This window comes from Malaclemys terrapin, chromosome 4, assembly GCF_027887155.1.
Source record: "Malaclemys terrapin pileata isolate rMalTer1 chromosome 4, rMalTer1.hap1, whole genome shotgun sequence".
NCBI classification, from domain to species: Eukaryota; Metazoa; Chordata; order Testudines; family Emydidae; genus Malaclemys; species Malaclemys terrapin.
Window position 1 is genome coordinate 90589790 of NC_071508.1, and position 26039 is coordinate 90615828.

Below are 26039 nucleotides of genomic sequence, written 5' to 3' on the forward strand. Positions count from 1 at the left end.
TGTCCTGGCAGTAAAACAAATGGAAATACGCCTCTACCCCGATATAATGCGACCCAATATAACACGAATTCGGATATAACGCGGTAAAGCAGCGCTCCGGGGGGGTAGGGGGTGGGACTGAGCACTCCGGTGGATCAAAGCAAGTTCAATATAACGTGGTTTCACCTATAATGCGGTAAGATTTTTTGGCTCCCGAGGACAGTGTTATATTGGGGTAGAGGTGTACTAGAAGCAGTGTCTGACACTTGATGAGCTCATTGCTATGCCAAGATTACTGCCCTATCATAGCGGTGCTGGTGTCAGTGTTCCGGAACCAATGGAAGTTTTGTTTGTCCTTCGCTGAATGCTGATTTCTATGTATGCTAATACAAATATTCAGAAAGGATTCTGGTATTTGAAATGTTTGGGGGGAATTTTGCACACAAATATGAATTAGTATCATTTGGAACCAAGGAAGCTTTTGCAACAGGTTTTCTTTGCAAACAGAAATACCATAATATCCAACCTTGGTTAAAATATAGGGATAGGGGTGTGTGTGAGTGTGTGTGTGCGTGCACACACACACACACGTCAGGCAGAATAAAATAAATGTACTGCTCAAGCAAAGAACCAACTAAATCAGATACACCTATAATAATGTTTCTATTTAATTTTCATTACATTTGATCGCCAATTGTTTTATTTTAATATCTTAATTGAATTATTTATCATTTTCAGTTGTTAACAGCATGAGTCAACATGTAAAAATGTTCATTATTTGCCTTGCCCGCACTATTATATTAATATACAGAAAACAGTAATAGCTGTTACAAAAACATAATGTGAATTTTGCTCCTGGAACCATAGTTTAGCTAAGTCCTCAGATGTAAAGATTTTGCTGCTTGTAAATGTAGCAAATTATTTGCTAGGTGTTCAGATATCACAGGGAGGGGCACAGTCTAACTATCAGTCGACAGCTACAGCCTCCACTTTGTACTAAAATGGTGCATTTCAAAGGATGCTTATTTGTGGATCTCCATGGTGGGAAGAAGGATGGAAGAAATAAGGCATAAGACTTATTTAAAGATGAAAACAATCTTTGTTCATTTATTATATCTTCCTTCACACTTCATAAGATCAAGATAAAATGTGTGTAGCATTCTAATGGAATGTTAACCTCACACCTGCAACAGCAATCAAGTCATGTTCTGAAGCAGGAAGCAATACTGAACTCTGTTAGAGATAGGTTTTATATAAAACTCACAAACTGGTAGAAAGCTAGGGCCCGATTCTCTTCTCACTTATGTGGTTTCAATAGAGTCACTCGTGATTTACATCAGTGGAGTTACACCATGTAAAATCAGTGTGAGCAGAGACAGGCCCTTTGTGTCCTTGAAGAGGAGAACCAGTACTTTTTAACCTCATTTTTGAGGTAGGAAGATAATTTTCTTAGCATAGACAAAATTTTGCCCTCTCTTAAAGGTTACATTGGCATAACTAAGGCCAGAATTTGGTTCTGTTTTTGTCATTTCTGTCCCTTGGAATGTTCAGAGCAGTGAAATCCTTTTGTTTTCAGACTGGACTATTTGAGGCTCAAGGAGACAAAGGATTCACCTCAGCTCACCCAACATGGATTGGTTCAACTGTGATTTAAACAGAAATCTTCAGGTCCCCAGTGTTTAGTGCTTGAATCAAAGTCTCACTGATCACATCTGCTTGAAGGGAGTATATAATTTTAAAGGGGGAGGAGAGTAAAGATAGTTCCTCAGAATAAAGGGTAGGGAGATCCTCAGGGTCCCAGGAGGAATGGGCTTGCTTGAATAAGTTGCAGTCATTCATTTAGAATATAATGGTAACAGCTAATGCTGTGTGTTGAAACTTGGCACTCCCAGAAATCCCCTACAGAGAATAAACTGCAGCAGGTGGAACTGATTGACTGAGCACTGTGTAGGCTTAGTGGGAAAAGCTGGCACATGTACAAGCTTGTTGGTATTTGCTGGCCAGTGTGGAGTTAGAGCAGGAGGGGGCAAACTTTTTGGCCTGAGGGCCGCATCGGGTTTCGTAAATTGTACGGAGGGCTGGTTAGGGGAGTGGGTCGTGGCCCAGCCCCCACCTCCTACCTACTCCCCTCCCCCCCCTGCCCCGGGACTCCTGCCCCATCCAACCCCCTGTTCCCTGACGGTCCCTCTGGGACCCCTGCCCCATCCACACACCCCCACTCTCTGTCCCCTGACCGCCCCTGGACCCACGCTGCCCCATCCAACCCCTCCTCCCATTCCTGATGGCCCCCCCGGGACCCCTGCCCCATCCAACCCCCTGTTCCCCCCCGATCACCCCGACCCCCCCCCCCCGCCGCCTGAGCACTACCCCTGAACTCCCCTGACCTCTATCCAACCCCCCCGCTCCCTTACTGTGCTGCCTGGAGCACCCGTGGCTGGCGGTGCTGAAGCTGGGCCATGCTGCTGCCACCGCGCAGCACAGAGTAGCGGGTCAGACCGGGCTCTGCAGCTGCGCTGCCCCAGGAGCTCACAGCCCCACCGCCCAGAGCATTGCATTGGCGGCGGAGTGAGCGAGTTGAGGCTGCGAGGGAGGGGGGACAGCAGGGGAGGGGCCGGGGGCTAACCTCCCGGGCCAGGAGCTAACCTCCTGGGCCAGGAGCTCAGGGGCCGGGCAGGACGGGCCCATGGGCCATAGTTTGCCCACCTCCGAATTAGAGATCCTCTCTATATTCCCCACCACCCACACACATGTAACAAGAGACTATCTGAAGAGGCAAGTAAACTATTTACTATTCTCTTCATTTTACTAAAAGAATGGAGTGAATTCTGCTCGCTTCCATCCATATAACCAACTGTGCTATAATAACATCATTCACAGGTTTGCATCAGAGCTGACTTTGGCTTGTTTTTTTTAAAATAACATATGATTTATAGCACGGATATTATTAAATAGAGCTGGGCAAACAGTTTAAACTAACTATTGAACAGTGACAGTGGGCTGGGAGAGACATAGACTGGGGGTACGGTGGCATGGAGCTGTGTAACCTGGTCTTGGAAGAGGGGATTCTGGAAGGCAGGAGCAAAGGGTGCAGAAGGGGTGGGAGCAGGAGACTATAATGGCAATAGGAGGAGGTCTAGGGAATTGGGGAGGGAGCATTGAAGAGGACAGGTAAAAGCAGAGTCTTTTAAACATTTTTATATTATATATAAGCATTTTAAAGTTTTCAGTGTGGAACAGTAACCTCCATTCCCATCTTCCAGCCTCAGCTCACTAAGGTAAAAGCACCATGTCCCCACTGCATGCATTCAGGCATGCATGAGCACCCCCCATCCCAAGGACTGGCTAAAGCAGGGGTGGGCAAACTTTTTGGCCCGAGGGCCACATCGGGGTATGGAAATTGTATGGTGAGCCATGAATGCTCACGAAATTGGGGTTGGGGTGCAGGAGAGGGTAAAGACACTGGCTGGGGGTGCGGGCTCTGGGGTGGGGCCAGAAATGAGGAGTTCAGGGTACAACAGGGGGCTCCAGGCTTGGGCTGGGGAACAGGAGTTATGGGGTGCAGGCTCTGGGTGGCGCTTACCTCAAGCAGCTCCTGGAAGCAGCAGCATGTCCCCCTCCTGCTCCTATGCGGAGTGCAGCCAGGCATCTCTGTGTGCTGTCCCGTCCGCAGGCCCTGCCCCTGCAGCTCCCATTAACTACAGTTCCCGGCCAATGGGAGCGGCACTTGGGGTGGGGGCAATGTGCGGAGCCCCCTGGCTGCCTCTAAACGTAGGAGCTGGAGGGGGGATATGCTGCTGCTTCCGGGAGCCTCAGCATGCGCGCACAGAGCGGCCTCCGACCCCGCTCCCTGGCTGGAGTGCGGGAGCAGGGCAAACCCCAGGCCCCACTCCCCAGCGGGGAGCTTGAGGGCCAGATTAAACTGGCTAGAGGGTCGGATGTGGCCCACGGGCCATAGTTTGCCCACCCCTGGCTAAAGTCTGGAGGAAGAAAGCCGTGCTATAGCACATCTTATAAGATCTGTAAGAGCAGAGCTTCTCTTGTGCAAACCTTCTATTTAAACAGTTGGTACTCATTCAAATAAAACCTTGGGCAGTCGCCACAACCAAAACACATTGGGGGTGGGCAGGGTGGGAAAAAGCGTTGTGATAGAAAGTGTTTATGGGAATCCAGCTAATACCCAAACCCAATATTATCCTTTATAAAAATCTAAATGTTATAAAGTCTAGAAATAAATATTCAATGTGATTTCCCCATTCCCGTATTATCCTTTATTCACTCACATCACCTGGTACATACTACCCTCCCAAACCTTAACTTTGGGCTGAGTTCAGATTCAACTGCTGAACTGTTCACCCAGCTGTTATTTACTTTCCTATAAACAGACTGTAGGGTTGTTCCTTGTCTTGTAGGCTAGGGCTGGGGGACAGAAAGAGAATGCTTGTAACAGAAGTAAATCACACTCATTCAAGTCGGTTCTGCCCAAGGTAGTTTGCACACAGTGTCCTAGACATACATTTTAGTCCTTTTCATTTTGCATAGATTCATCAATGCTGTTTGAACAAGCTGATTCAGGGCTTCTCCCCTCCTCCCTCTCTGAAATGCCCTATTCGCTGAACAGTCAAGATTTGCAGACACTTAGAAAAGTGCCTGCAATTTAAAAACTAGAAATTCTTGGGTTAAAGACCTTGAAAACCAGGCCCAATCTCTTCCACAGCCTAATGGAGGACTTTATTACATGGGTGCAAGCAGGGCCGGCTCTACTGTTTTTGCTGCCCCAAGCAGCGCGCCGAATTGCCGTCGCCGCGGAAACGCACGTGCCGCCCTAACGGCAAACGGACTGTCCCCGCCATCCGCGGCGGCAATTTGGGGCGCTGTTTGGGGCGGCAAAAACACACGGACTGCCGCCCCTTGCAGATTGCCGCCCCAAGCACCTACTTGGAATGCTGATGCCTGGAGCCGGCCCTGGGTGCAAGGGAGGGCAGAATTTAGCTCACTGCCTGCAGAATCCTGTTTGCCAAAATGAAACCAGCCTTGGCAGGACAGCGATGAGCCTTTTCCAGTGATATGATTGCATTACTATTACTTTTGCCAGCTACTGACTAGGGAAGAGCTTGTCAAGTCTAAGTTAAATCAATCTTTTAAAAGAAAATGTTAAGAAAGATTAGCCTGGGGCTGCTATAGTTCTGCCTACATTATTTCAAACTAGTCAGATTCAAGAGAGAAATTTAAGTCCTTCAAAACCATTTCCTTTCAACTTTCCATCCAGTTCTCTGAAGATGCAGTTTCTCCTCTCACTTGATGTGAATTTCCCAGTCAGCACCAACATTTAATAATAGTTTTTCCAGGGTCAACATGGAGGACTTGGCATCATATGTGAAAACCACTTCTTTGTCTTTCCCATCTGAATTGCAATAGGACAAGAGAGAGTTTATGATGCACTCTAAGAAAACCTCTTCTGAACAAAGTTATACATGACTGCCTTATTTCTCTCACTCTTATTGGGTCAGATTATCTCCTCTGTTAGGCATGGAGGTGATAAAAGGAGAGCAATTACTGGCCAAATCTCCAGTATGCTCATAAGGGTGCACCAGATTCTACGGTATCACTTCTTCTTTTACTCCAACTCTGCAAACATGTGCTTGGGGCTCCATGGTTTTTTGGGGGAAGCTACCATTCTGAACCCTTATCTTCTCTTATATCCAAGGATTTTCCTGCAGAAATTACAGCAGAAGTGAATGCTTGTTTCTGCATTAATTGTCACTTTTTGTGCCTTAGCAGGGGTCGAGACAGGTGTAGGCAAGAACAATGACATTATGATTCCCAAAGGGGAAAGGGAGGCCTGGAGGGACAGGTCCTCTGTGCAAATTTCACTAGCTTTCCCTTGGCAGGTCCTTATATAGTTCAGTGGGTTCCACACTGTCAGAATCTGTGAACCCTCCTGCATGAGCGAGAATAGAAACTTTTGTTCTTGCCTGCAAATTTCCTTTCTTGGACCAGTCTGACCCACCCTATTTGAGGGTCTAAGAGTGTTATTATTAAGATGTACCTCCAGCTGCATGCTCTGTAAAACAAGGTTATCTAAATTTGTTAATCCTGGGCTCCTCCCTGGGCTCGGAGAGCTAGGTTGATCCCCAGGCTGAGGCAGCTTTGTTACCTTGTTTTGCTTTGTGTTTATCGAGACTTTCTCCTAATGAATGAACCTTACAGCCGTTTGCTGTGGTTTCTGCCCAATTAAGCCACCAGTTTACACACTAGTTGCAACAACTGGTGCTTTAGTCGACACCTTCAGTAGAGGGGCCAAGGATTAACTAGGCTTGCAAACTGAACTACCCTCTTATCCACAGTGACGGTCCCTCAAGAACAGGGTGGGATATACTGGAGGGACAGCACTGGGAAGCTTGTACTATTGTTCCCCATGCTTATAGTTTTCTTTTCAGTGTTGTCATCTGCCACCTTTAATTAGTGCTACCATTACAGTAAGATTTTAAAAAACTGAAGTGAAGTATAAAATACTTGCCTCTCTTACCCTGGAGACTGACTGTCACAGATGTGGGTGGCTTTTGAACTCCCAGAATTAGTACCCGTTCAACTACACATTTTGTGTGGTACTGCCCAATTTCATCAGCAGAGCTGAAAAAGAAAACAAACAAACAAACAGTCTCAGACACAGTAGTTTCTACCTGTGGTTGGAGAGCCAACCCAGGCATAAAACTTGGAGGGACAAACCACTACTACAGTCTCTTACTTCATGATCCAAAACACAGTTTATTTTCCCTAACATACTTTTTCTTGATGCAGGTGCGATATTTTTTCCCCTCCATCACCAACTGCCTAATGGGTGTGTAAGTGGGTTTCACAAGCTCCTGGTTACCTAGATGGCGTCTGAAAATAATTTAAATAGATACAAACGGTGAAGGGCCTGTCTATGTGATTCAGTCGTGCCTGCACTGAGGCGACTAATCTGTGTTTTAGTCATGTTACCCAAGCCATTCTATGATCCTGCTTTAAGGTAAGTTTCGTAGTACAGATGATCTCTAACTCACACTTAAGAGCTGAAGGAGCAAGAAAAAAACCTGTAGGTTAATGATGATGCTACATATCCATTTGGAGAACAAATTTTGTTACAGTAGTGGGTGGAAGTCTGGGAGTGACATATTTGAGACATCTGCCTACTTACAAACAGCTGTGGATATTTTTGGTATTTAGCATGCCTGACCACCCTCTTTGTTTTTCTATGTTACTATTCTCTTGACATACATTTTCTGATTATGTTTCAACATTTCCTTCCTTGGCTTCATTGCTAATAAGTATTTGTCCCCCCATTATTTGTAATCTTAGAACATAGTCTTTATTGATATGGTTACCCCGAAGCTATCCATAAAATGATTGTATCCCCTACGTATCTTCCGTTTGCAAAACTCTAAATTTAGCTTCCTCAGTCTTTCCCATATACCTTATTATCTAATCCTTGGATCCCTGTTGCTGTCCTTTGTTATATTTAATTTAGTAAATCTGTATCCTTCTGAAACAGTGTGAACTAGAGTTGCACTCAGTATTCCAGATGCTCTACACAGTCCAGGTCTGACTGTGTAGAGCAACACTTACCTCTCCAATTTTGCATGTGAAACTCTCTATCCCTGGGGGTTCTTGAGCAATGGACAAGAATAACACTTACACATTTGTTGCTAGGTAAAATGAATTATAAAAGGGATTTCCTTTTATGGGGATTTTACCTGCAACAGCTGCCATTACCTGGAAGAGAAAACATTCTTGTGGAAAGTGAATTTCCTGTGCAGGAATTGCTTCTTATGGAGGTACTGAAATGAATGCCCATCATCTAGATAGAGCTCACCTACTGCAAAGTCCTATGGGACACATCAGATGTAGAACAAAGTTAACAGAAGCCTGAGTTTTGGACAATGAAACTGAAAATAAGCATCACTATATGCTGAAGTTAACAGTTAGAAGCCACTAGAACCGTTATGATCTCTAGTAGGTTAAAACACATCCTTGAAGAACAATCCAGCATTACTAAAAGAACATTCTGGATGTTATGGTTTTGTAAATTCATTGTGGTGTCTGTGCAGTACTTTCCGCTATTGGCTTGTATTTAAAAAGACAGTTGCTGAATTCATTCTCTCTGGGTCTGAAGAGGAAGTTTGTGGCCTGAAGCAATCCTCTCCTTCCTCCAAGCTGCTGGAGGGTGGCTGACAAGGAGAGGAAGGGCAAGGGGAAGGTCAGAAAATGCTCTACTTGTGTAGAAATCCTAGTCTCATGTTAAACGAACAGTTTGTGTGCTCTGGCATGAACCCCAGCACAAAGAGTGGAGCCCAGGCAAGTGAGAAGAGGGCCAAGTTTCTCCACAGCAATCTGGAGGAGACTGGCTCTTCTAGCTGGTGTGTAGGCAAGGACCATACTGTGCTGGTTGAACAGGCAGAAGGAGACCTCCTGTTCCCTATAAAGCAGGTCCTACTGCTAGAGGGCAAAGAGGAGCAGGGACATGATGAGACCAAAAGAGACAGGAAGAAGGGATAAAAAGACAGGTGTATAAACTAAATGTAATCCCAGAGTACCTTGGAGTCCAGAGCAACACGGAGTTCGTAAGAAATATCTGTCATCCATTCAGTGGATCTTCCTACGGTGGTCTTAAGGGGCACCACACACCCCCCTCGCTGGAACACTGGAATCTGCCAATAACAAAGCCAGGGTAGAAGAATTCAAGTGTGGAAATCTTAGTGCTATTCTCTGATCATTTAATTTTAGCTTATTGGGGAAAAATTGCAGCTGTTTCTTATCACCCATAGGGAACTTCAGCAGACAGCACGTTGATGAATAAACTCTATTCTGCTTACAAGTCATCTTCCCATATGCTTTTCCTGTCTCAAAATCATCCCAACAACATTTGCTCAGAGTGCCCACCCTGTACGGTGTCTGTCTTCTCAAACAGCAGCATATATTGGGGGCCATGGTGTAACTGGGTCCATCTGAATGAAGGACATGGGATACTGACAAAGACGGTCCATTGCCCTCCTCTGGTACAACAGTTGCTATAACTTACATGGACAATGGGCACTGAGAGTCCAGTGCTGACGTTCATGTAGTGCTTGAACAGTACTAAGTCTCACCTAGAAATGTGAGGCTGTCCAAGTGAACCCCTCCTTCGCTATAAATACTGTTGAAATACTTTCTGCACTTTCAGCATTTCTACTAAATACTCCCTCTAAGTGGGAGGTGAATTGGAGGTGGAAGGGGGTTCACTGTGGAGTTCTCTTCTGCCATAATTAGCCCCTTCTTTGTCTATCTGAGACTGCTGTGCTCATATTATCACTTTGCTGTTTCTTAGTTTGAACCATGTTGCCTAGAGTTAAGACAGCATCTTTTTTTTTCTCCACAGAAGCTATTTTAATTCTCCTTGCAGGACTGCAGCCTAATGTCACTATTCGGATTTATGAGTGTTTGAGAGAAAATCTATTTTAATCTGTCAACCCAATAAAAGCAATGTTACAAAACAAAAACATACACTCTCCAGTGTTACTGGGATCTTCAGAGTTCCTGGATAGTCCAGTCGTCTAAATCTTCTGAAGTCATACCAAACCTGCATCAGGGAAAAAGGCAGAAGAAACAAACATAAGATATATATTTAAGAAAAGATCGGATACCTCTGCAGGGACATTTGCTTTGTGAATTCATCTCTGGCTGTCACTGTCTTTTACTGTATTCTTGTGATGCAAGGAATAGCATTTAGTGTGCTGAGTCCAAAGACCTTTCTGAGAGACTTAGTAAATGTGCATTACACAGAAACACAAAATGGAGAATGACCTTTTCTAGAAGTTGCATTTGCTCTAATAGGTTTCAAAGCTGCTGCAGGTGCTAAGCAACAGTGTCGTTCACAAAATGATGAAACTTTTAAAAAATACTTCAAGAAACAAATCCAGTGTAAGCACATTTGTACCTTAAAATAATCTAAGTTTTCCACAGGCCTCCAACTTGTGTTCTGAGATATGTGCTATGGACCAAACCTCTTTAGTACACACTGCTTTGACTCTAGGGCCTTTGGAATGAGTATGAGACACAACAGGAACACATTGTCTATTTCTCATGAATTTTCAGTCTTTTTATGTTAAGTAAAAGGGCTTTTCAGTTCAGTGCTTAGTACATGTGAAGGGTTAAATTTAGGCTGGTCTGACAACTGAAACCTTCTTGTGCACCAAAAGCCAAATGCATTTCTAGGCACCCACAACAGCATGTGATTTTCACATTGTCCTTGAGAGATCATGCCCCCAGTGTAAGGTTATTCAGTTTTTGATATTGTCTGAGTAAATGCTGTAAACTGTATAAAGCAGGTCAATGTGGACTTTTCTCTATTACCTGGGAACTAAAATAAGGCAAACAAAATAACTACAACCTAGAAGTCAGACTTGACTGAACTTATTGGGATATTCCAAAGCATGCTGCAAGAGCAGATCATTGAAAATGACCATACAAAGCACCCTGTGCCTCTGCACCATAGTCCCTGACAGGATTAGCTGTTACAGCCATGGCAGGCAGTGAATTCCTATACAAATCTTCACTAAAAAAAAAAAAAAAGTGTTTGTCAGAGATTCCTAAGCAATCTTTCCCATATTTCTATACTCTGCCTTATCTCAAGCACAATGATCAAAGAACTCCTAGTTCCTGAGACACATTGGGGAGAGCCACAGGCTTTTACTTGACCTTTCATACTCAAGGCTATTCCGTCCTCTCCTTTTCTACCTGTCTTCCCATTCACCTGCCTCCAAAATTAGATCTCAAGCTCCTACTCAGTGCAATCAGAGCTGATTCCCATGACATGTGGGAAATCTAGTTACTTGAGATGCTGAGAAAATTTTAGTCAACACTTAGCCATGGAAGCTGAAGAAATCTCTCTTCCCAAAGTACCACCTCCACAATCTCTGATTCTGAAACCAAGTCTTCTATGTAGAAGCACATTGCACTGCCATCATGTGGATGAACAACTTTCTCTTCAGAGAGGCACTGACTTTTTATAAGTGTATGAGAGTGTTTGCTGTGCTTAACTGGGGCACCTAATCACAGAACAACAATCTGCACTGCAGCACTTGCATTATTATTACTCAGACTGAGGCAGTGGCCAAAATGTGTTAGTTGCTGAAATGACAATACCTGCTCTGAAGAGCATGCAGTCTTGGGTAAAAAGAATATAACATACAAGCAAAGTGATCACGGTGACAGGCACACAGCAAGATTATAAGAAAAAATTGTTGAAGTTCCTCTCCTTTCATATTTCCTCTACCATCCATCCCCCATGTCTTTTCCCCCAGGTTCAACTCAAATGTCCTTCCTATCCTCCGTCCCAACATTTGACCCCTTCCTGCAACATAAATGAGAAACTAACCCTAGGAAAAGGAAATTAAATAAATAAGCAGACAACTTAAGTCAGCTAGAGTGTTGCAGAAATGTAGGATAAGTATAAAATTAAAGAACTAAATTTAGCTTAAGTTTGGTTAAGGAAATATATATTTGTTGTAAAGAAAGGCCCAGACTAGCAAGTAGAATGAAGTCCTTGAAAATAATAAGTAATAAGGCCAGAAGGAATGAAGTAGGGAGGATGTCTGGTTCAAATAACTAATGAGATAAGGGGAAGTTTCTAAAAAGAAGGCCTCTGACTGAAAGGGATGACTGCAGATGGTTTTAAATAAAATAAAGAGAATCTGTCGTAAAATGAGCCAACATGGCCCTTCCCCAACTCACACACCAGTGTTAAAGCCTGTGTAAACCTAGGTGCAATGGGGAAACTGTTGGACAGCTAGAGGGAAGGGAGGAAAAGCCTTGGGAAGAAAGGAGGTGCTAAATCTTATCTGGATTAAGACTGGAAATAAGGGTGAACTGTCTCAAATTGGTGTTTAGCTGAAGTCAGCAATTGGCAATGACATCACTTGTTTGTAAAAGGGCATAAAAAGTAAACTCTTAAAGGATTCATTGCTAATACCTGCCTGACCATGTTGGAGCCAGCCAATACGGATCTAAATACCCCTGGGCGTAGCCCATTTGTGAGTATCTTGATCAAATACTTATCCATTTTTTGTTGCTGTTTGGATATAGTAAATTGCTTATTAGTTAGGGTTTGTAGGCATGTTTAGAGCAATTGTATAAGTATCATTTGGCCTTTGGATTTAATAAAGGAATTTATGATTAAATTTGTGTTTGGTGGTTTCCCATATTAATAATTCCAACAAGGTGTCATGGAAGGAGTGGGGCTTGAGGAGGATTTAAATTAGAAGAGAGTAATAGCTCGGGGTGCTGGCCCGGGGAGGGTAGTGTATGTGTAGAAAGTACAGAGATTGCTGTGCAAGAGACGGACAAATGGGGAAGAGTGGCCTTGAGAAGGGGACTTGGGTTGCCAAGTGGTAGCAATATCACTTATTGGTTATGCTGTGACGGAAGAGGACTCATGAGAATGGAGTTAATGCACTTTCTTTGATTCAAACAAGAATCAGAGTAGGTTCTTCGTTACCCTTACCTCATCTGACCCAGGCAGTAAAACGTTCACTGTAGTGGCCTCTTGTTCAATGACTGGATGCACCAGTAAAGCGTTTCCTGGAATAAGAGATACAAAAGGAAATGAGAAGATGCAGCATAGCCTGTGAATAGGGCACTGGACTGAGAATCAAGGAAACCTGGGCTCTATTCGTGGCTCGGCTACTGGCCTGCTGGGTGACCTCTGGCAAGTCACTTCACCTCTCTGTGCCTCAGTTACCCCATCTGTAAAAAGGGGATGATACTGACCTCCTTTGTAAAGATAGCACTGTGCGATCTACTAATGAAACGTGCTGTATAAATTAATAATAATATCTAACTCTTGTATAATTGTTTTGCCTTTACCTAAAGATTCCATTGTGGGGCTAATATTTAAGGTTGAAGACTACAGACTTATTGGATAAGATTTTCAAAAGCACCTAAGGGAATCAGATGTTCAAATCTCTTTGAAACGCAATGTGAGTTAGGCTGGTGCCTAATTCATTTAGGTGCTTTTGAAAGTAGTACTCAGTGTCTGTAAGAGTTATGACCATGCAATGTTAAACACCAGCATAGAATCCAAAACTATGGTATGTTACCAATATGTTAACAATGAACTCCCACAAAAATGTTCCCTCTTCACAGGTGATAAAATCCAGGGTCCTATGGGTTAATGTGCTTGCACACAGGACTGGTGAGGGACTGGGGAATCTATTAATATATTTTCATATTTAAAAAAAACAACACTTTCTTACAACCAGAAGCAAGGAAGAAGGCAACCCCATTTGGCAAACAAACTCCTTTTCAATGCACTTCATTGGAAATGTTTACACTTTTTTTCTGAAAAATATATTGAGTAGGTTGATTGCATAGTACAGTGTTCAAAGATGTGTAACTGACAAGGGTGTGTGGGAAAAAAGTTTCTGAAGTTCTAATACTTGAAACATTCAAAAAGGCTAAACATTTGCTCTTAAAGATGTATTTTTCTAGCTCTATAGGTAACTCAACCCTGGCAGGGATGGTTTATTAGAATCCACAGAGAAGGTGAATTTCATCAGAGGCACTGAAATCACTCTAATCTCTCCATCAGCTCTGGATAATTAGTTATTAGATGTTGCCACACCTGATGCAGGTTGTGGTTTTAGATGCTGAAACCAAGTTCCATCTCTGCCATATAGAAATGAGAGCCAAGATTTTCAAAAGCGACTAATGATGAGTGCCTCAATTTTTTCACCTCAACGTGAGACATCTTTAAAGGGGTCTGATTTTCAGAAGTGTTGAGCATTCACCCTCTGAAAATCAGGCCTCTTTAAAATATCTCTCACTTTTAAAAATCTTGGCCAGGGTTTTCATACTTTTTGCTACTATAATATGCAGAAGTGCTTAACTTTGAAACTTAAATCCAGACACCAGCTGGTGTTTAGGAAATGGTTTACTTACCCAGCATGTATTCATCTTCCACACCAAAAGTTTCTTGTTCCTTGGGGAACTCTACCCAGAGAGGCCTGTAGAAAGCAAGGTGGAGTCTTGTCAGTTTCTTCTTTTCCACTGGACACCTCTGTGACTCAGCTGGAGTCCACAGGCTCCCCACCATTTTCTACGTTCCCGCTCTCCTACAAGGCCCATTTCGTGACTACCGCCATCCAACCAAGGAAGACTGGACACATTTCTCATCTGTCCCTTTAAATGCCACTTCTTCTACAATCATTATGTTTCCTAGCTGAACGAGAGTTAAGGCACTTCCCAGTGTATCTACTGCAAGCAAAAAGCTGGTCTAACCCAGCCTCGTCCGCAGGCTCTTGCAGGCCAGATCACAGTATTTGGGCTACTCAATGTGTGTACTCAGTCAAACTACTGTTTGTTTTTCTTTTTGCTCTGGTTTTGGCATGTATGTCTGTTTTGCCCTTGGCAACCCTGGGAATCCCCCCCCATTTCCTTATGAACCCATATAGCATCAACCTTTCTTCTAGCAGAGGGGAGATGGTCTGTCTGGACAGGACTTTCCTTCAGAGACCATCAGCATTGCTCCTACACTGGCTTGTTTCTGGGGGACAGTCTCTTTTCTTCTCAGCAGCTGACTGTGCTGGTTTTACAGCAATCCTGGGTCCTGTTGGTCAGGGACTGAGAAACCTGACTCAGAAGATGAATTGCATAGTAATGTGGTATGCTAATCACGTGGTCATCGCACAGGCCTTCTTTTGCTTATTTATAATTCCAAATGTTATGATAACAATAGCTCTTTCTAGTTAGAGACAAGAACTGGAACAATTCTGTGGATTCCCTCACAAACAATGCCTGCCTGACCTGCTTACTAATAGGCATACTGTTGAATGCTACAACAGCACTGTTTATTGGCAAAAAGAACAGGCGTACTTGCAGATTTTACATTCTGCTTGCCTTCATAAACCAGTGAAGAAAATACCACACTTCCTTTTTAGTTTCTGAATTTGCCACAATGCTAGCTATGCTAACAATGCTAACCATGGCAGTATTTATTATTGTATATAGTCAACATGGGCCTGATTTTTAGAAAGGTAGAAGCCCAGGGCATGGTTAGGTGCTGGACAGTATATACAAATAGGACATTTGTATATGTAAAGGGCCAGACAGATGCCCTCACAGGCTCTTGTAGTGCCTGCATGCACAAATCAGGTTCACAACTGAGTGCAGCCCAGAGCTTCTGCCCTGTTAAAAGTTAGTCCTGATCTTTAAATGCATTTGCATTACAACTAGTGAAGAGAAATTTGAAAAAAGGACAGCAATTCTAGTGCCATTTGTAAGAGACAAAAATACAAGAGAGATTAGTAATATTTATCTTCTACTGATGGGACTGTTGCACGCAGCTCCACTGAGAGCTCTCATTATAGATTGGAAAGGAGCACAATGGAAACTAGTTTACTAATTTAATGTCTATATTACATTACTAAAGAAAAAATGATTATAGGAAATGTGGCAATACTTCATACTTGAATTATCTATATGAAATGAACTCTGGGAAAGGTAACCCAGTTGGCCCAGTTTCTTCAAATGAACAAAAAGCATTTACCGGAGAGAGAGAAAAGGCAGACTTTGAAACTTTCAGGTCAGCGTAGGGATCCACTGGCAGTATTTAGATATGAATAAGAATTGTGATAACATTCTTCTTGGGGTCTACTGTATTTTAGAAATTTATCTAAGACTGGTAATGGTTTATTTAACTGATGTGCTCAATTGCTCTCTTTTAGAAAATTAATGTATATATTATTTGCTTTTAAAAATTCAAATTGAAAGTCACAAAAGTAAAGAAGAGTAATTTAATTTCCCCCTCTTAAACACCCATCTTGACACAATTATAAAATTTCCTGGCTCATAAGAAGGGCTTTTATATAAAGAGCAATACAAGTAGTTTTAATGTAGCCCCTTGTGATCTTACCTCATGACTGGTTCAGCAGTGGTGTGTGCCCGGTAGAACAGTGAATACAAGTAGGGCAGAAGGGTGTAGCGCTCTCTAATGGCTTCCCTGATGATCCGTGTGTTCTCATCCCCAAATAGCCATGGTTCACGCCGTTTGCTTTCGATATTGGCATGGCCTCTGAAGAATGGTTGGTACGCACCAGCCTGATACCAGCGAACAAGTAGCTCTGGTTCTGGGTCCCCAATAAACCCGCCCACATCAGCTAAAATTTAAAGACACATTAATTGGTTTATGAAAGTGTTCTGCAAAAACATGAATTTCTCTTATTACAAACATTACAAATCTATAAATACATTAATGTAATATGGTACCTCCTATCCTGCTGAAAGGCAGCTGCTTGGCCATACAAAGTGAAAAAAATTATCAGACTCATTTGTTGATGAAACAGGTTGATAGCATTTAGAGACACAGTGAGTGGTTTTCCTTGTCACAGGGGAAAATTATACTGATGCTCATGGAAGACAACTCCAAGCTGTCAGTTCAAGGGACTCACATGCTACCAAAGATGAATATGCAAAAGGAAGGAGAGAAGAATGCTACTGGGAGCTGTAAATGGACTAAATATAGGAAACTGTTTTGAAACAGATTGGAGTGTAGGAAAGAAGTGGGTTGTTCTGGTGGTTGTGTGTTTAAATCTATCTTGAGACTCAAGCTCAGTAAGTCTGGTGGCCTACATTTAGTGAAGAATCCAGTTAAACGCCTTACCTCCACAGAATGAAATTCCTGCAATGCTGATTGTGAGCAACATTGGAATGGAGATTTTTAAGTAACTCCACTCTGCTACGTTGTCTCCTGTCCATACCGCACCTGGAAATACCAGTAGCATGGTTTGAAGTTTACACACTGAATTCAGGCCCCTAGGTCAATTTATACTTGCAATTAGGGGGAAAGAAAGAAAAAAGTGGCAAGCTAATAAATCTGCTTCGAGTACTCTGCTGAATTTAAATCGGTATTCTATATTGTTTAACAGTGTGATTAAAACTGCAATTAATCACAACTTTTTTTAATATTGTGATTAATTGCAATTATTTTTTAATTGTTTGACAGCCCTAATACCAGGCCTAGCATGCATAAATAAATAAACAAAGCATTACAGAAAAACATGATTTCATGAAGCTTGTCCATGCTTACCATACTTCTGTGATCCGGCAAAGAAAGATCGCGTGAGGACAAATGGCCTCTTCTGTCCCCCAGAGCGTTTGATAAGTCCTTCTGCAGTTGCCATTTGCTGCAAAGCATAAGAATAACTGACAAGGAGATAACCTAATTACAAACAGTATATACCACACTCCTGTTGTAGACAATTAAAGGCAGGAACTATATGAAATATATGTCTAGAAATAATAATAATTATTATTAGTTAAGTACTCACAATTTGTTGGAAGATACTAGAACAGGGAAAAATATAGAAATACTAACTTTGCATATGTAATAGATCGATGTCATTACATTGTTGCAGTAGAAAGATATGCATGAATGCTATCACTGTTACAGGTCTGATTTATCATGGAGAAGCTGATTCCAAAATACTGGCACCTAGTACAACAGGGCCTCAATCTTGATGGGACCATCTGGGCGCTACCACAGTACATAATAAAAACCATAATCATCCAGGACAGAGTATCTCTGGCAGTAGATTTTTGTCTTTAGGTGCCCTACCTGGTAAAAGCCATAGAGATTGTGAACCTCCCGGTGCTCCCAGTTGCCATGGTGGACAGCATCTCTCTGCATGGTTAGTTCTGCCGCTTTGAAGACTGAAGGCTCATTCATATCATTCCATACAAACAGGATGTCAGTAGAGCCCTGTGATACAAAGTAGCATTTAGGGTACATTTAAGTCATTAGGTTAATCCAGTGTTACCCAAACTGCAGTGCTGGGTGGTGCTCGTGTAGGGGATGCACAGGAAGAGAAGGAACAAAACAGTGTCACTGCAAATATGCTCCCATGGCTCCAGGTACAGCTGAGGGTAACTTATTGAAAGCTGTCTGTCTTCCCTCTCTTCTCTCCTGACCGCCCCTAATTCATCTGGCCACAGAAGCAGCTTATGTGTACAGGGTTGCAGTTCACAAGCTTATTTGAGCTTTTCAGCTCTCATAGCACTCAGCTGAAATGGCCCTGCGGGGCCAAGTGCACATACATGTGCAACCAATAGATGCCTCAAGCCTCACAGCAAGCAGAATGTTGTCTTCTCGTGAGTGATGGTGGGAAGGAGGCAGGGGAGCATAAAAGTTCATAAGAGAATTTTAAAATATTAAAAAGCCCAGAGGAAAACTGCAGAAAAGGACAGGAAAAAGAAACTGGGGAGAAAAAGTTGCCTTGGGACATGAAGTGAGGGGCCGTAAGTAGCATGAGTTTACCTGCCCCTTGCAAAGTGGTGCTCCAACAAAAAAATGACTGGGAGCTGGGCAGTGTTTCAGTGACACACACGTCTAATATTGAGTACAGCCTGGAAGGGGCTAGAAGTGATGTGACTATAGGCTATGAACAGCCAGTACTTCCACACTATTCTCCTCGCTTAAAGGACTCATTGTGGGGGAGGATGACTTGAGAGCAACTGTGAGCTCCTCAGAGGCAGCACTCTCACATCGTCTCCTATGTGGACTCCTATTGAGAGAAGCTGGGAACGGGACAGCTGCATTAGATGACATGGTGGTAAAATGCCTTTTCCCTGTCCACACCAAAGTCTCCACTGTTGCTATCAGGGGGGGAATTGCATCAGTGGTGAATTAGGCTCCTATTTTTCTTAGTGTTGACAAGGCCACGGTGAGGCTCCTTCTGCAGTCTATATGGTTATCATTATATTCAGGATATTTGCCTCTACAGTCTAATGACCATCTACAAATACAAAGCCCCACTACCTTACTTATCTAGTAGTTTATCTCCTCTGACTCTCTCTTCCCCATTTCCTGGTTTTCGATGTGCTCTGTAGGATCCAAAGAGAAGAAACACAAACCTTATATGATTTGAAGGCAAACTGATCTGCATACCATTCTCGGACTTCAGGATTGGTAAAATCCAGGTAAGAAGAGGAACCTGCAGGTATGGACCACCACATTTATTATTTTAACTTTTATAGCATTTATTGCTTTGGCATTCAAGCACTGTGACATGTTGATACAACGATCTCTACAATGGGTAGCACCGAGACTTCTGCCTTTGCTGTAATCTTAATACGTAACCCAAAATGCCAGGAACAAAAACCTAAGCAAAGTGTAACCAAGTGCTAAACTAAACAAGTACATCTTAAGACCACGAAGCTTGGGTTGTGGTGGGCTAAATTCCACACCATTTAAAGATCGTGACCAGCATTTTGAATGGCACCCAGAAGCAAACTGAAAGCCAGTGAAGGAATCGAAGCCTTGATGTTACAGGGAGTGTCACTCAGGAGGTGGGTAACTGTGTTCTGCAATGGTTGTACTACGTTCATTACATAGTATAGAGCCACAGTGATTCAATATTGTACACAGACAGCTGATTTGCTGTCAGTTTACGTCCCTGCTGGAACCCCATTGATCCTCATATATTTCCTTGCTTACAGAGACGTCTACTCCCCATGCACCAGTAGTGCAGTATTCACCAACAGCGTGTTGTGAGATGCTACCGGAGTTTTGGAGTGCAGGCACTCCCAAGTATAGTCAGGAATGAAACAAAATGCATCTATATACTTATTTCAGAGCCGCACCCATGTCATGACTCCCTGTTATTTGTTGCTAGGCTGTCCGGCTTGAAGCTAGAATTTTAAGACTGGCAACTTCTACAAAAGTCATGTTTTCTGGAATTAGATGGATATTTTAAAATATAAAATTGGGGCTTACCAACCTTAATGGTATCCAAATCCTATTAACTCTTATCTCACTTTCCCTTTTCCCTTCTCAGACTTTCCCCCCCCCACATCTGATCTAACCCTTTTCCAATTTTGCTGTTCCCACCTTTGCTGAAAAGGATCTTTATGGTACTGTTTCATTCTCACAGCGCCGTGACCACTGTCTCTCCCTGCGTGGCCTCACAAACTTCAAGTGGAAAGGATTCCTCTAGCCACACACTATACAGTGAAGAATACAAGCCCCACTCCATGAAGTTTGAAGGAGAAAATGTAAATGAAACCCTTGTTCACTGTTACAACATTAAACCGTGAAGTGTGGTCTTGGGTTTTATGTTATCACTGGCTTACTCCCATTGTAACAATCACCATTAAAAATCCAAGAAGGAATAGCAATCTCCTCTCACTAAAATTAACACAGTTCAGTGATTTAAACTATTAACAATTCCTCCTATTTCTAGAATCTTTCCGCTTGTTGTTATACCAACCAGTGACTTCAGCAGGAACCTTGAAGACCTCTTATTACAGTTCTTTTAACAATTCAGTTTGTACCAGTCTATTTGACTCAACTTTTGCTTACTTTTATAAACAATTTCATGTAACAGGCCGAGTACGATTTATGTAACATTGGACAACTTAAGAGTACTGATCTTTGCACAAGTTCAGTAACTTTATGGTGCCATGCACCTAGATTATATGCAGACAGAGGCACTGTCTTTCTAAGTTGCCAGGGGGTGCTTAACTCCCGCTCCGCCCCAGGCCCTTTCCCCACTCCATCCTTTCCCCCAAGCCTCCCCACCTCTTCCCACCCCCTCTGCCCCTGCCCTGCCCCATTCTGCCCCCTCCCCTGAGCGTGCCCCACCCTAGCTCCTCCCCCTTTTCCCCAGTGACTCCTGCACGCTGCTGAACAGCTGATCCATGGCAGGTGGGAGGCACTGGGAGGGAGGGGGAGGAGCTGATTAGCAAGGCCGCTGGTGGGCAGGAGGTGACGGAGCTGATTGGGGGGGGGCTGCCAGTGGGTGCTGAGCACCCACTATTTTTGGAGCACCCACAGAGTCAGCGCCCATGTATGCAGAGATAATAGAACTAATGGTAGGGGAATTAGAGCTGGGAAGACTAGGAGATGCATTAGAACTGTCAAAAGAACTATAAGACTTGGAATCATGAATATCCAAGAATTACACCAACATTTTTTTTCCTTTTGAGATGCTAGTTCTATCCACATGACTATCCACTTTTGACTCATGTTATTCTGCTACACATTACAAATAAACAAATTCTAATGTATAGACTATAAGCAGTGGGTTTTCTTACCTGGCCAACAGATGCCCTCAAAGTCTTGGCCTGTCCTATTTTTCACAAAATACCCCTTCTTTTTGGCCTGAGAGTATAGGGTGTACATGGGATCAACCTTAATGTGAGGATCTATAATGACAACAAGCTGCCAGCATAAGAGATGAGAAGAATCCATTAGCATCAACTGTTCAGCATATTACAGAAAGAGCTCAATCCTGATTCAGGTTAAGGCACGGGCAGTCACATTTTTGAAAAAGGAGTTACTGGCCCTTGTGCATACTTACTATACATATGTAAACTAGCTGATTTCACAAGACAAGTAGCAGTGCTTGCTTGTCTACCTGAAATAAGGGTCAGTACTATATCATATGCTTCAAAAGAAAGTAACCTCCCCTAAAACCAATATAATACAACATTACCCAATTGATGAGGTGGGAAAATAAATTTCTCACTGACTGTTGTGGTGACTAGTTTCTTCCCTAAACCATAACATTTAATTACCGTGACAAAGTCAGGCTGGACCGCTGCAATCGGAGTGATGGAAGGCAGGGCTATTAGCCCAAGAATGAAAAAGGCCCTTTTGCCTACAAACTGAAAAGAGGTCAACTAAGGACACCTGGACATTTAAAAACCCCTCTCCTGGTGGGAGAGAGGGAGGAGAGACAAGCTGCTGCAGGGTTAATGGCATCAGGGAAAAAGGCTTCTCCAGGGTGAGAGGGTGCTCTTCTACCTCCAGCGGAAACCACCAAACTCACTGCCTATTTAGGAGAAGGATGGACACCCTGGTGGCCAATAACAAGGCAACACCACCCCTTTCAAGAGGGGGTAGGAAAAGACATTCCCCCTATATTTTGTGTTGTGAATTTGTTTCGGTAGAGGAGTACTCCTTGGGCCTGCCTTGAAAATATTGACAAATAAATCCAGAATGGGAAGCCCAACACTCCCCAGAGTGGTGCTGATTTACTTCAGACCCCACCATCATCTGAGGGGGAAGCACTAAGCTTGGTGAGATGGAAGAAGTGCCCTGCCACATTACACATTGTGACAGCATATGCTATTATGGACACCACTTATTATGATCAATCTTGTACAAATGCCTTGTGAGGTATCATTGGGAAAAGTTATAGTCTGCTGAATATTATTGCCCTGTTAAAATGTGTGTATCAACACTGCATATGGAGTTATGAGATTTTGCTATATGTTTGCTACTGAAACATGTTGTGAGTCTGGGGAATGCCCACAGTCTAGCTCTTTAGAAATAACAAAAGAACTATAAACAAAGGACTGTCATGTCATCCCCAGAGACACCTGCATGCATACTGAAGGTGCAAGCAAGAATTTGCAATTCATATGGAAATCTGAGTGCACAGCACATAGGCATGGAGTTGCCTGACCTCATGACACAGCAAGAACTTTTCCAGTAAAAAGGGTCAAGATACATGTGAAACTGACTGACTGGTCAAGTTGGGTATGATCCATATCTTAAAAAGAGACCATAGAGGGCTCCTGCCTCCCCATACTGGGGGGGGGGGGGGCACAATCTAAAGGGGAGGACATGTGACTCCAAGGTGCACACTTGCATAGACACGCAGGAGGCCACCAAGAGCCACACACTTAACTCCCCCAGCCCTGGAGCTGCTGCGGCGGGGAGAAGCGCTTCTCTCTCGGCCCTGGCCCCGGCCTCAGAGCTGCTGCAGCAGGGAGAGGGCTAGGGGGAGTCCTTTCTACATGCCACAGCCCCAGGGCATCCTGCACCTCAAACCCCTCATCCTCGGCCCCACCCCAGAGCCTGCACTCCCAGCCAGAGTCCTCGCCCCCTCCCGCACCCCAACCCTCTGCCCCATCCCACATCCTGAACCCCTCATTCCCAGCCCCACCCCAGAGCCTGCACCCCAGCCAGAGCCCTCACCCCCTCCCACACCCCAATCCTTTGCCCTACCCCTCAGCCCCCTCCCTCACCCGGAACCCCTCATCCCCAGCCTCTCCCCAGAGCCTGCATGCCCAGCCAGAGCCCTCAACCCCTACACCCCAACCCTCTGCCCCAGTCCTGAGCCCCTTCCCACATGCCAGACCCCTCGGCCCCACCCCCACCACACATTATCTCCATATTGGTGCACATAACTAATTTTTCCCATTCATGTAGAATGAATTTTGAGGGAATTTTGAGGGAACATTGCATATGACTGTCCCACATGTCTCCTCTGCCCAGTGACCCCCCTACCCTCCTCCCAGCCTGGGGCCACCACGCTCTCCCTGCCGCACATTACCTGCTTGGGGGGGGGGCGGGCAGGGGCAGAGAGGGGCTCTGTCCTTCTCTCCCTGTATCTCCCCTCTGCATGTTCAGCAGCCGAGCCCAGGCAGAGAGCGGGTCACTGCTGACTCCCAGCCAGGCTCTCTCAGGCTTCTTGGTAACCAGTGTGATATTGCCGAAACTGTTTTGTTACTGGCTTGGTGAATCTAATTATAGAATAAACCACCAGTTTGGGAGATTGCAAGGAATAGGGCAGACAGTCTGCCCTGAGTATAGCATTCTCAGTGTAGCCCATCCAGGCACCCGGTCACAATATAAAAAGAGGGAACAAAGGCCCCTGGCCACCTCTCTTCTCTTCCATCTTTACTAAAACAAGATTGATTGTAAGACTTGGAACTGGGGAAGATTGATCCCAGGCTGGGAAAGGAAACCAGCCTGTGTACTCAGAACTGAACTGCCTGCAACATCCAGAGGGGTGAGAATAACTGTTTGCTTCAAATTTAGCTTTGGTAAAGTTTAGGAAACAGCTTGCAGTTTTTATCTTTTATTTCTTTTTGTAACCAAGTCTGATCTTCAATGCCAACCCCACTAGTAATCACCTAAAATCCATCTTTCCATTTTAATGTTTTATCTAAACCAGTGTGTTTTTGGCTGAAGAGTTTGGGGAATCTACTCAGATTAGCAAGGGCCAGTGCATATTCATTTTCTTTGATAAAATGATTAACTTAAGAGTTTGCACTGTCCAAGGGGGTCTTGAGCGTGTAAGACGCACATTTCTGGGGTGCAAGGCTGGGACTAGAGATAAACGGTGTTATTCTATATGTAAGAGTGGCTGGGCATAAAACTCTGGTAGTTGTCTGGGGGTGAGCTGCATACTAGAGGCTGGGTGAGTGGGCAGAGTGGCAACTCATACAGCAAAGCGGCGCACAGTGTACATCAGACTGGAGCATTAAGGGGGCACAGCTATCTTATGAGCTGGATTGTACTTTGGGGGACGTCACACTCCTATCTTAACATGCATAATAAATATCAGTTATAAAATTTTCCTGACCTTTTAAAAAAATTGACCATTGTATTTTGCTTAGTTGCCTTCTGCAGCCATTAATTCCACGGTCAGAAGAGGTGCTACTATGTAACTTACTATGACTTCACTACTTTAACATTGCTCCAATAATCATTGGTTTTTGGCTGAGATCAACTATTGTATGAGTTCATTAGTTGGTTACATAATCTATAGATTCTGCACTTGAATATATAATATATTTATAAGTCCATACAGCTAAGGACTATACAATAAAAGCAGAAATAAAGATTAACCAACCAGAATACACTGCTAACTACAGCCAAAGGATCTGATACAAGGGCAAACGCAGTAGCCCTTAGGCAACCAATCCCACCAAACAAGAAGGAACAATTCCCAATTAACATAGATAGGGGAGAAAATGGATTGTCAATATAAAAAAGAAAAGCAAAAACAGAGAAGGGGGCTTAACAATGGGTAAAGGTCACCCTATTGAAATAAACAGACCTTCCTTTATGACCTAAATGCAGCCAATAAGGACTGCAGTGAAACCTCCTGTAAGATGGAGTTTCACATAGGTGGAGCCTAGACCAAGAAAGCTTTGTCCTCCGCCTTATGCTAACTAAGCAAAACATGAGTAAGAACTGACCCACCACAGCCACTAGTAATTGCTGGTGGGGACATGGAATGAGATATGTTTGCTCAAGTATTTAGGGCCTCCCTAAATTATGCTGTACTATGACATTTTCCTTCCTCCCTCTGTATAATGTACCTTGCGTTTTTTCCTCATGAGCAGTTCCTGCATCCTTTTGGGGTGCTGAAATTTTTTCTTGTCCCAGGTGAAGTACCTCTTGCCTTCTGTGTGCTCTATGTCCAGCCATATAACATCATAGGGGATGTCATGCTCATCAAAGCCAGTGTCTACTGTTTTTACATCCTGCTCATCCTCATAGTTCCAGCGGCATTGGTGGTAGCCCAAGGAGAAGAGTGGAGGCAGGGCTTGAGTGCCTAGGAACAGATATGAAGTTAGAAACTAAGCCAATAAGCATAATAATGGTATTGCCTTTCAGGGTTACCTTGAATCTTTGGAAAAGTCAATGGGAGTGGCATGGCTGAAATCATATGCAACTGTTTGAAATTGAAGCATACTTACCTAAGGTTCAGTCCAGAGCACAATTTTCACATTTTGAGTTTGTAACACCAGAAACTAAGATCATAACAAAAATTATGGACAGGCTTAAATTTAGCAGAAGCTGCTGTAATTATTATATCATATGGGTGAGAAAACGACTGTTACAGGGTGGCATAATGATGCAGTGTTATTCTAGTGATCATTATTACTCTCCTTGCTAAAATTTTTGTTGATGTTTTAAAAATATTGAGGGTGAATTTAATATTCATTGACATGAATAACTAACAAGATCAGGCTTAGTGGAGAAGGCCATTGTAATCTTCCTGCCAGTACACCTCAAGAATGATTTGTAATTCCTCTTACTCTGGCACTTGAGCAGAAACTAATATTTGCTTAGTAATAGAAAATAAAACCGGGTTCCTTAGGTGCAACAATACAGCGAGACCAGGGGGTCAGATTTTTTTGAAACTTTTTCATAGTGTGGGCCTCAGCTTTGAGAGACAGTCTTGTAAACTATTTGCCCTCCATTCATGACCAAATGGACCACTTCTCCTCCTATTCATGATCCAATA

General features: G+C 43.5%; 1 protein-coding gene across 2 annotated transcripts in view; it reads right to left on the reverse strand.

Annotated features, from left to right (window-relative positions):
- Positions 1–2763: 2763 nt before the first annotated feature.
- Positions 2764–26039, reverse strand: part of GANC (glucosidase alpha, neutral C) — a 42735-nt gene continuing 19459 nt past the window's right edge. Inside the window, exons 11-24 of one of the 2 annotated variants that reach the window (XM_054028542.1) lie at positions 25108–25343; positions 21082–21208; positions 18901–18980; positions 17606–17749; positions 17078–17174; positions 16652–16753; positions 15905–16148; positions 13933–13997; positions 12497–12573; positions 9500–9574; positions 8553–8666; positions 7732–7844; positions 6506–6609; positions 2764–5380 (exon numbers count right to left, since the gene is read on the reverse strand). In XM_054028542.1, coding sequence (XP_053884517.1) covers positions 5271–5380; positions 6506–6609; positions 7732–7844; positions 8553–8666; positions 9500–9574; positions 12497–12573; positions 13933–13997; positions 15905–16148; positions 16652–16753; positions 17078–17174; positions 17606–17749; positions 18901–18980; positions 21082–21208; positions 25108–25343 — 1688 coding nt within the window. In that variant the 3' untranslated portion in view covers positions 2764–5270. Of the gene's footprint in view, positions 5381–6496; positions 6610–7731; positions 7845–8552; positions 8667–9499; positions 9575–12496; positions 12574–13932; positions 13998–15904; positions 16149–16651; positions 16754–17077; positions 17175–17605; positions 17750–18900; positions 18981–21081; positions 21209–25107; positions 25344–26039 lie in introns of both variants that reach the window. The other variant, XM_054028541.1, reaches the window with a different exon arrangement.